The following is a 10,812-nucleotide window of genomic DNA, read 5'->3' as shown; positions in this document are numbered from 1 at the left end:
AAGAAATGTAAAAATTCCATATTCCTACTTTAGTTAATACATGGGAAAATACTACTGACACACACATTTATTTTCTACATTTATGTCTCTTTCACTTTTAATTCTTTAAATACATAAATATGAGTCGCAATATCCAAAGGAAGTTTCATTTAAAAAGAACATAATTAAATGGTAGAGAGATGGTGACTTGTAGGGAATTGGCACTTAGACATTGGTAATGACCGTATGTTTAGAAGTTGGTGAAAATGCTATGACTAATTTTATATAAGAGCTGTCATGTTTTGAATGACACTTGTTAGTGAAATGTTAAGAGATAATTCCTTTACTAGATAATATTTTTTGTGGATTTAGCTTTTTGGTCAGTTTTGTTTGAATTTCCTGTTGCATTCTTAACATCACCTAAACTCTAGATATGCTAGAATTAACTTATAATCATCATTCGTAGAAGAGTTAAAGTTACCATTCCCACCTGGGAAAAATTTTAAAAGTAGGCTAAATGGCAGTGCTTCCTAGTCAAATCAACTTAATATTTTAAAGATTTTTAAGAAAAATTTCAGATCATTCTCTCTTTTCCCACCACGAAACTTATTATGAGATTTAAAGCAGCTCTGAAATCATGATGTCACTTCACACGTTTCAGCCTTACTACCCCAGGCCTCCATCTTTCTTACTATGGTGACAAAATAAATGCGCAGTAACATTGGTCATGTACTCTATTAAATGCTTTCTTCTCCCTCTCACCATTCGAATGGTCAAGGCTTAGGCTCACAGAGCTGTCTGACTTGCAAGAACAAAACTGAATCAATAATCTGGACTGTGACAGCATCTGTGCTACTGTTATCTTTGGGCACAAAAATATTTTTCAATATGAATAAGATATACTGTAGTTTAAGTTCAGATGCACATTAAGTGCTTAAGTGCTGACAGTTATCACTAGTTGACAGTGGAGGCAAGGAAAGAAAAATTATTTAAGTTCTCCAGGAAATAGAAGCATGCTTGTGTGCTTTAATGTGTTTGATGATAAGTAAGGGTTAGGTAGCCTTAGAGTCTAAGCATCAGTATTCATTCAGCAAACATTTATTGAATACCTAAGTAATTTTCCTTTATTTCATTAATATCTGTTTGTCCTATCAGCACAGGATTTAAGGTAGCTGAAACTTATTATATTCCAAACTAACTTGGTGGTAGGTACTAGAAACAAAGAATAAGAGCCATTTCTTGCCTCCATGGATCACATTTCTTGGGAATATGAATTTCTAGGGAAATAAGCTCCTGCCCTCATCTACAGGATTTGAAAGGAAATTACTCTAATTTCAAATAAGAAATATTTTACATTAAAAGAATGTTCTTGGGAATTCCCTGGCAGTCCAGTGGTTAGAACTCAGCGCTTTCAATGCAGTCGCCTGGGTTCAATCCCTCATCAGAGAACTGAGATCCCGCAAGCCGTGCAGCACAGCCAAAAAGAAAAGAAATGTTCTCAAGGGTTATGAGCCCTGCCAATAATGCAGGAGGGTTGCATGGGGTGGGGGGTGGCGGGGAGAAGAAAATAGAAGAGAAAAAAAAAACTGTCCAGATTATATTTCATATAAGTAAAATGCACAATTTTGATAAGGCATAACTAGTATATTTACAAGAGTGGCAAAGGGAGTTTAATGGTGCACCCACAAAGTACCTCATAGTCTCGTTTGATATATCATGAGTACATTTCTCATCCTCCTTTACTATAAAGTCAAAAAAGGAAGTCACCAGTCTCAAAAAAAAAGCACAGCTGTTAGTATCATGGGACATCTAATTTATATTCTAATAGTAATAGTAAGACTATGTATTGGTAAAATAAACTCACTTCTAATATTTTCACATTACTGATAACATAGACAAAGATTATTTGTGGCCACACACACAAAATCCAAGTCCAGGGTGGCAAACTTAGAATCTGCATATCAAAAAGGTATTTGCCCAACAGTGTTTTCTATGTAGGCTATTAACAAAACTGCATAGAAACGACATCTAAAAATATATAGTATTATATTTCCCACCCCCCTAAATGCTACCCATAATCAACTTCCAAAAAACAGTAAAGGGAAAACAAATCTGATGAAATCAAGGTGGTAGGTTTTTAAAAATGAATGATAATATGATTGCTGAATGTAGATAGCATGGAAGGGATTTCCCCATCCCTTGGTTTAAAAAAAAATGTCCAGGTGAAAGTACAAAGGCAATGAGAAATAACCAACAGGAAAAAAGGGTCCAACCACCGATACACATGTGATGCTAGCAGGTGAAGCAGAGGTCTTGAGAGGGTGCACAGGTGCTAACCTTGGGTAAAGAAGGTGCTAGAATGACCTTCACCTTGCCAACTCTTCAACCCATTTCAATGTTTCTGTAAGGAATCTCATGTGCTTTTAGCACAACAGGGGAAGGGCTAGGCCTTGGAGTCCTCAGTTGACAAAGACCTCTAGGGGACTCCACTGTATTTCAAAGAGCATGAAAAACCACTTATCAAACTAAAAATAGAGTCCTAATACTGTTGAAACGAAACCTATATGTAGAAGGGATCTTGTTAAGAATCTAGCCCAAATCCAATCTAAGAGTCCCTTTCATAGCATTTAGGATGGGTTATTTTAGCCTTTGGGCATTTGCAGCAACTGGAAGTTTTACTGTTTGAGTCCATTCCTCTTTAGAACAACTCATTACAAAGTTCTTTCTTATATTGAAGCAAACATCTGTCATCTATAAAGCTCCTCTTTTTGCCCTTTGAAGCAACACAGGAAAAGTCCAATTCCTCTCCCCTTTTATAGCTCAACAGAGATTTCAAGGCAGCTATTGTATCATTCCCTCTTTTTCCCTTTCCAGCTATACCTTCTGTTCTTCAGAGGAAGTATTCCCCTATTCCATGTATAATCACACTCTCCACAACCCTGGCCACCTGACTGGACACAATCAATTTATTAACATCTCTCTTAAAATGTGGTTCCCAGATCTGAACCCAGCCCTTCATCCAGATGTGGACTGACCAGTGCAGCATGCAGGACTCCCTAGACTTCTGTTACCACAGGCTGAATGCATTAGTTTTGTGAATAGCTATGATATACTCCCGATTCAAAACTGAGCTCATTTCCCCAAGAAAAACATTTTATACAAAAACTGCTGTGAAACCAGGACTTTCCAACACCCTTCCCATTAACACAGGTAAACACACACATCCGTACACACATAGGTACCCCATTTTGTACTTAGTGGGCTGCATTTAAGAAACTCAGAATATAGAGTTTCTCACTAATGCCTATTTAATTTCATCCTTTTAGTTTCAGTCTTATGTTCAGGTATTTCAAAAAAATTACAATGATTTCTATATCCTAATGTCAATACATAGAATTCAGTGAATATTCACGGAATGAACTAATCCCGAATCTGCCAGTCAACAGACTAGTTATATGCCTATTTCTATGTCATCTACAAATCGGATAACCCTTACTCTATTCTTCATGGGAGAAACAGGAAGGCAGGTTAAAGCTGCCTTTAAATTGTTGAGCTCGTATCCTCTTTGGGATGCAGAGGTACAGAATGTGAGCTGGAACAGATGAAGAGAAAGAATATTGAGTGTCCTAGATTCTTGGAATCAGGATTTAGTGTTCCCAACATTAGAAAAATATGGCTTTCCCTCATCTCTACCCTAGAGTCTTCTGCCTTTTAGATCTAGTACAATACTGTGATTATCAAACTCTGAATTTTTAGGAAAAGCTCATATAAGCTCAGTTTTGAAATGGCTTTTAAAATGATCTTTTCAACTTATATTTCCTGTAAAGTTTGAGTTAAAGAGACACGCAGCTGTCTATTGGCTATGAGGTATAAAAAGAGTTCCCAAATGCCCCTGACAAATGCCTGAGATACATGTATCCATCTGTTTCAGGAATCAAAAATGGCCTATACTTTTCAGTGTGAATTTGGAAATTCACTGAGATTTAAGCTGTCTCCTGAATTGAAGATAATCTTACAATGAATGTTCTTTTTCCCCAGAATGAAGAAAAGTAAGCTCAATTTTGCTTTCCCTTCAATAGCCACTCTTCGCAGAATGTGGGGCTACTCACAGAATTTAGAAGTGTCCTCTTGTGCCTTTTTTCCATTGTCTACTGTGACTCAGGGTGATGAACCCTGGGACTGATGCCTTAGAAAGATGGAAAAAGTGTTTCAGTCAACACTATCTAGAACCAGGAGGGAAGCATCTCAAAAACTTCTGTTGCACAGTGTTAACATTTGAAGAATGGAGACACCTATGAAAGGTCTAGCAGACCCAAAGAGGAAATCGGTTTTGTACCTTTTCTCAACTTTTTCTAAGGGGAGTGACAGGGATGGAGTCTTAGTTAATTAACTTCTCAAGATTCTTTTCCAGAAACTGATGTAAGTGACAGATGAACATCGGAAGGAAATCACGCCAACAATGATGTTGGGAGTTTCTTTTCCTGACTTTATCAGTCACAAACCATACCCAAGTGCTGTGAGATAAGCAGAGTGGAGAGGAGGCTTAATTATACAGTAAGCTTCAAAAAGTCAGGTGATGCAGGTGCTTCAGGCATGATCAGAGCCTCTCCAAAGCAAGCACCTTAGGGCTTCCTGTTAGAATACAGGTAACTACAAACAGGGAGGTCCAATACACTGTTCCGAACGTGGAGTAGCCATGGTAGGCAGTGCCTTGAACTTCAGCTATTCAGGAAGACATCCTGTCGTGATGCTTAGGTCAGGGCCCCCTGCAGTAGGGCTTCGTCACTGGACCCCACACTCCTTGGGATTTTCCATTTCATCTCCTTCAAAGTCTGGCTTCAAACTCTTCTTTTGCTCAATTTCCACCTGTCAAGAATAAAAGTTGGAGAGAAATATCAGAAGAAATATCAGGAAAACATCCCAACAAATAAATAAACCAACCAAAAGAGAAAAGCTCACTAGGTTCTTTGAGAGTCCTTGTAATTTGGTTAATGTTCTGGGCTTTAGTCACACCAAGCTACTGGCCATGTGTATATTATGGCTCTGTCTTTGCACATGCCCTTTGCTTGGTCTGGAATTCCTCTCCCTCTCAGTCCACCTGGAAAATTCTTATTCTTTGCCTTACACAGATACTCAAAGGTCACCTCTTCTGTGAAGCTATTCTTGACTCACCAGGTAGAGTCAGGTGCTCCTCTGTGTATATTCCCACTACACCCGGGACCCGCTACACCACAGACTTCGTAAGACAGGGCAGGCGCTTGTTCACTATTGTACCCCTATAATATGGGCATACAGCAGGCAATCACAAAGGTTTATCAAATGAATGAATTCCTTTGCAGCTGGCTCTTTACACTCCCCGTTATTTTATCCCTTTAAAAAGTCTCCAAATGGATAGGTATTGTAGTGTTTACGGTTCTGCCTATATCTTTTGGAAAATACTGTAGCTGTAACTGTAAAGAGATTAATAAATTAATCTTGCCTTGAGAGTGATATACCTCATCTGAAGCCTTTGATAAATCAGGCAGGGAATCCTTTGAGCTGAAGGAGTTTCATAATTAAAGCCGCTCTTCTCAATACCACTTGGATAGTTATGATGAGGGAAACAATTCAAGACAGAACAGTTGACTAGGGTCATGTTTGAGGAAGTGCTGGGTTTTTTCCTGGCCACAAGATGGAGTATTTGTTCTTTTTGGTAGTTTAATGTTTTAAATCACACAAGTAAGGAAATATTTAAAGAACAATTAAATGATCATATAAATCTAAGGATGTTATTACGAATAGAAAATTATTAAACCACTTTGCCAAATCCTTCTTCAGTAACCCCCTGTTTTCCGTCTTTGGCATATAATCTCCTATTGAATTTCTAACTACTCAGGATACAATACTATTTGTGTCGGAAATCTCCAACTTCATTTCCTCCTTCACAGCCCTGATCCTGTTACTATTATAGAAGCTTGCCTGGCTTTTGAGTTTGTCCAGTTATAGCCCAGTGACCAGGTTGTATGACTTGGTATATGTCATACTTCACTATGACATACTGTCATACATAGTGTCATACTTCACTATGTAAACTTCATTCAGATCCACTTCATCAACACCTGTAGCTGAAATATATGCTTTGGGTTAGCATTTTCCTGACCCTCTCTCCACTTCCAAACTCACTCCTCTGCACATAAATTATATGACAAATGAGTAATAATAATCCCATTACCCCATTACTCTGTTGTTGTTCATGATGACTGAAAGACATTATATACTCCTCCTTCATCAGCCTGTACTTCTCTTTCCAACCTTTCTCTTGCCTGCTAGAGAGATTATTCATTTAACTCAGAGCAGACTCAACCACAGCTATGCATGGTAAACTGCCTGCAAGGTGGTAGGAGAATACCCTGCACCCTGGGCAGGCACTGCTAAAAGGAATGAGAAGGGGGAGGGCATGGGGGTGCACAGACAGACTTGGAAACATGAGCCAGATGCCTCCCAAGGCTACCTTGTAGCTGTAGTGTGCAGAATAATTGACCCACTTCCTGACGTCGGTCTTGTCTTCCACAGAGATGGATCTTACGGCAGCTTTGGAGGCAGAAGTTGTAGGCATGCTGAACTCGACGTTAATGTGATTGGCAAATCTGGAAGGCACTTCCCGGTCAGAGCCAAGTTCAAGATGGCAGAAGAAACAGTGTGGGTGACCAGAAGCTATGAAAGAAAGACAAAGAATCTAGGGTTCAGGTTCTTTGGGGAGGAAGTGGAAGAGCCTCAATAACAAACAAAAGGAGGCCTGGCAGTCTTTAAGAGCATCCAACTCTGAGCAGAGGCTCTGCCTCGGCAGAAATCACACTGCATGTGCTTCAGACCCTTTGACATAACACTATCTGACTACAGTAGCCTGGTATCCTAGCAATAAAACCCATGACCTGAGAAATGGAGTGCTTTCTGCCTGCTCGGGTCAGAGTGCTATGTGAACACAGTGTAAATACTATGAAATAGAGGTTGTAGATTGGCAGAAAGGAATAAAAGAGATCAGCACTTAGCACCTAATAAAACATCAAAGACGGCCACCTGGAGCAAAATCATCGATTTCCTTTGGAAGATGAATTTTCTTAATAGCATTTGATTTTTTTTTTTGGCGGTATGCAGGCCTCCCACTGCTGTGGCCTCTCCCATTGCGGAGCACAGGCTCCGGACGCGCAGGCCCAGCAGCCATGGCTCACGGGCCCAGCCGCTCCGCGGCATGGGGGATCTTCCCAGACCAGGACACGAACCCATGTCCCCAGCATCGGCAGGCGGACTCTCAACCACTGCGCCACCAGGGAGGCCCAGCATTTGATATTTTTTTTTAAATGCTTTTGGCATGTTTTTTTGGTGAACAGCATATAAAAATGACAAAGCCCTTAGAAACAGCACATATGCTTTAGGGAAGCACGTGGAACGCTGGAGAGAATACAGACTAATAGTCAGGATACCTGGGTTTGACCTGCAGTTCTCCTAAGTGCAGAGATCCCACACCCAAGTCCTTTTTGTTCTCTCCAGGCCTCAATTCCTCATGTGTGAAGTGGCGAGTTGGGCGGTGGTGGAAAAGGGTAGGCTGGATAATGCCAGGCATCGTCCCTTACCGCTATTTAACTCTATAAATCTATGGCTAGTTCTACTGTATTTGGAAGGCAAACTTACGGTCTGATTTTCATTTGAGGATTGTTATTAGATTATTTGAGGGAAAAGAGTCAGAAGTTAGTTCTATGACGATCACCACCGCAGCATCGTCCTCGCTCATCAGATGTAACAGGAAACGTTTGTTGATAACTCTAAGCCAAGTTCTGTGCTTTATGCAGATTCTCTCACTTCTCTCTCTTCATAACAGTCCCCTGAGGTCATAATTATTACGCTGCACAAATGAGGAAACTAAGGCTTCAGGAGGTAAGGTCAACTGCCCAAGGTCATAGCTAGAAAGTGGCAGAGCCAAGAACTGGACCCAGCAGTCTGACTCCCAGATGTTCTTAACCCGTTTGTCTGAGTCATAACCTCACAGTCCTCAAACCTCAAGACAGGTTTGCAGGGTGACAGGGGTGGAGAAAAAGGAAGCTGTAAGAAACCCATAAAGCAACTCACTGTGGATAAACCATGTGACTCTGGCTTCATTGTGTAACTGAAACAGCCCTTAGTTATCCGAGTTTCCCCAAATAAAGAGTTCCAATTTCCTTTATTGGTCTGGGCAGGACTTTTTAATCTCGGAGCCTGAGGACATACACACCCGCTCTCCAAGGAAAACATAACAGAGTGAAGAATTTTTTTGCTGTTTCACAAATGTAACATATTTCAATGGGTCTTTCTAAAGAGTAATACTTTGGAAAATTAATTGAAAAAATTGCAGTTTTTTAGGAAAGGAATTTAAGATATATGTAGTAGTAAAAATTACATTATTTGAAAATGAATCCAATTTTTTAAAATTGTGTACCACAGATGTAATTATATAGCTGTCACTTACTGAACACTTATTACAGGCCAGAGACTGTGCTAAACACTTAAAAACATTACTAATTCCTTTCTTAATGAGCTAGGTGTTAATAACCCTATTTTATAAAAGAGGAAACTTGAGATTTCTCTGAAAGGTTTAAGGAAATTGCCTGAGGTCACACAGCCATTAACTTGTAGTACTGGGAATAAAACTCATTATCTAACTGACTCCAAATTATGTCCTACACTCCTCTCAATAGATTGCTATAGATTTAGATCATTACAAAGTATTTAGAGGAGTTTCTTAATTTAATTCAATAGCAACCTGAACAACAGTTTTATCTAATTACCCTTATTTACACATGGTTGGAACACTGAAAATCATAACTTTCCACAAAACTGACCCCCCTCTTCTCACCCCACCAAAGCATATTCACAGAAAATTCTATGAAAGCAACATTCTCTCTTGAGTTCTAGCATCAGCTAATGCATGTGTAGGGCTAGTGGACAGATAGGGAAGTACAATTTTGAAAGCTAATATAATTTAATTCATGTTAATGAACTAATGAGCTCACATTATGTCATCTTCCTTGATGAAGCTGAGAAAATTTAATATTAAAATTCAGATTTCTATTTTCCATAGAAGGGGAATCATATTAGAATTGTTTTCCCTTCACCTGATCTAATGAGAACTGGAATCCCAGCAAAGAAAGCTACCTATGCAGAACAGAATGTTTTGTTTCCTGGCAGACAATCTGGGAAAGCACAGAAACTTGTTCTGGTGCCTTCTAGGATTAAAGGAAAGCTCTTGGGATTAGGACGGGAGGGGTCCTGGGAGAGCACAGATAGAGGGACCCTGCTGGTGGGAGCCATGTTGGAATCCAATGGCAGCTTGTTAGCCTTTTGATGGCTTGACTGGGATAAGCCTGCTGTGGCTGCAGACTTGAGGTGCCGACAAAGCCCAGGATGCCAGCCTGCTGGCCCATGCTGCCCTGCAGTCTGACCATCCTACCTGTTGGGGCTAGGGTTGCAGGGCCACTGCAGGTGGGAGCAGATGTGCAGAGGTTCAGTCCTCTTTCACTGTAAGTAGAGGTGTGAGGATTATGAAAAATGGCCTATGAAAGGCACCTTCCCAAAGCTATCTCAAGACTAAGAAGAGCTCAGAAAAGGGACAGTTACTAACAGATCATCGTCAATTCTCTGGCTTCATGGATGGAGCAGTGGATGGGGAGGGCAGGGGTGGGCACAGAGAATACCAGCAATGGTAAGAACTTGCATTCTGACTGGAATTTAGATCCTGTACATCTCAAGTTTCCAGAAAAAGGGTGCTATTAATTTCCTGAACTGACACAGAAATATACCATTGGCCAGAAGTAGAAATAAGAAGCTCTTGGGGGGATTTCACATCTAAAAATACACAACCATGACAGCAAAAGCAGTAATTGAGTGGGGGGTAGGTTTATGTGAGAAATATCCCCAAATATCCTTATGCTGTCCTTATGTATTTTAAAAATCATTCACAAATAAGGTTCCAGTAATCTAGAAATACATATGTAGTATAAAGGCTGCATTTACTTGGCCTTGAGCCTACTTAACACTACCCCGCTGGGAAGCATTAAGGAAAGTGGTTGCTGAGGACTATTTATTCCATGCCCTGCATCTGCTCCCTTTTTATTCTGGTAACAATCTTTTTTTTTTTTTTTTTTCTTTTTTCTTCCTCTTCGAGAAATACTCTTCCCCAGCACTGCATGTCATCTTGGTGGTCATGTCAGTCAAAATGCCCTGTCCTCCCTTTTACTCTTGGGAAGTGGCACAAGGACAGAAAATGGCCTGTGATGGTTTGTCCCAAAGGCTGCAGCCTGAGGAGACATCCACAGTTCCTGCTATCAAGAGCTATCCTTTCTGAAGCCTGTTTCTTCCTTCAGTTCTGTGAGCTACCTGTATCTTTCCAACAATTTATTTCTTTTTGCTAAAAGAAGCCAGTCAGTCTCTGCTGCTTATAAAGCCCCTCACATGGTACTTTTAAATATTTGAGAGAAAGAACTTTGAAACAAATGTGGTATGTGTGTACACACTGAGAAAACTGAAAATCTCTGTCCTCATAGTGGAAGTAACTTTGAGTTTGTGTCTGTTTTGTGTCATCTACTAAGAGGCAGCTGTGGTATGGGGAAAAAAGACCCCTGGATGTGATGAGTCACGTCACTCCCGGTCCTTAATTTTCTCATCTGTGGAATGGAGAGGTTTGACTAAGTTATCCCCAAGGTCCTTTCGAGCTCGAAAATCCAATTATTCCATAATGAAGTGATCTGAATACATGCTTAGTAAATTGCAGAGCTAAAAATTCCAGTAAGCATAAACCTGAGGTCTTTTCTCATGTCAAGCCTC

General features: G+C 40.1%; 1 protein-coding gene across 1 annotated transcript in view; it reads right to left on the bottom strand.

Annotated features, from left to right (window-relative positions):
* Positions 1-695: 695 nt before the first annotated feature.
* The window catches only part of STON2 (stonin 2), a 147,870-nt gene continuing 137,753 nt past the window's right edge, over positions 696-10,812 (bottom strand). The window contains exons 6-7 of the mRNA XM_082846227.1: positions 6,470-6,672; positions 696-4,845 (exon numbers count right to left, since the gene is read on the bottom strand). Coding sequence (XP_082702353.1) covers positions 4,762-4,845; positions 6,470-6,672 — 287 coding nt within the window. The 3' untranslated portion in view covers positions 696-4,761. The remainder of the gene's footprint in view (positions 4,846-6,469; positions 6,673-10,812) is intronic.

This window comes from Leucopleurus acutus (genome assembly GCF_964270905.1).
Source record: "Leucopleurus acutus genome assembly, chromosome: 1".
NCBI classification, from domain to species: Eukaryota; Metazoa; Chordata; class Mammalia; order Artiodactyla; family Delphinidae; genus Leucopleurus; species Leucopleurus acutus.
The sequence above is the reverse complement of the archived record's forward strand: the minus strand, read 5'-3'. Positions and strand labels throughout refer to the sequence as shown.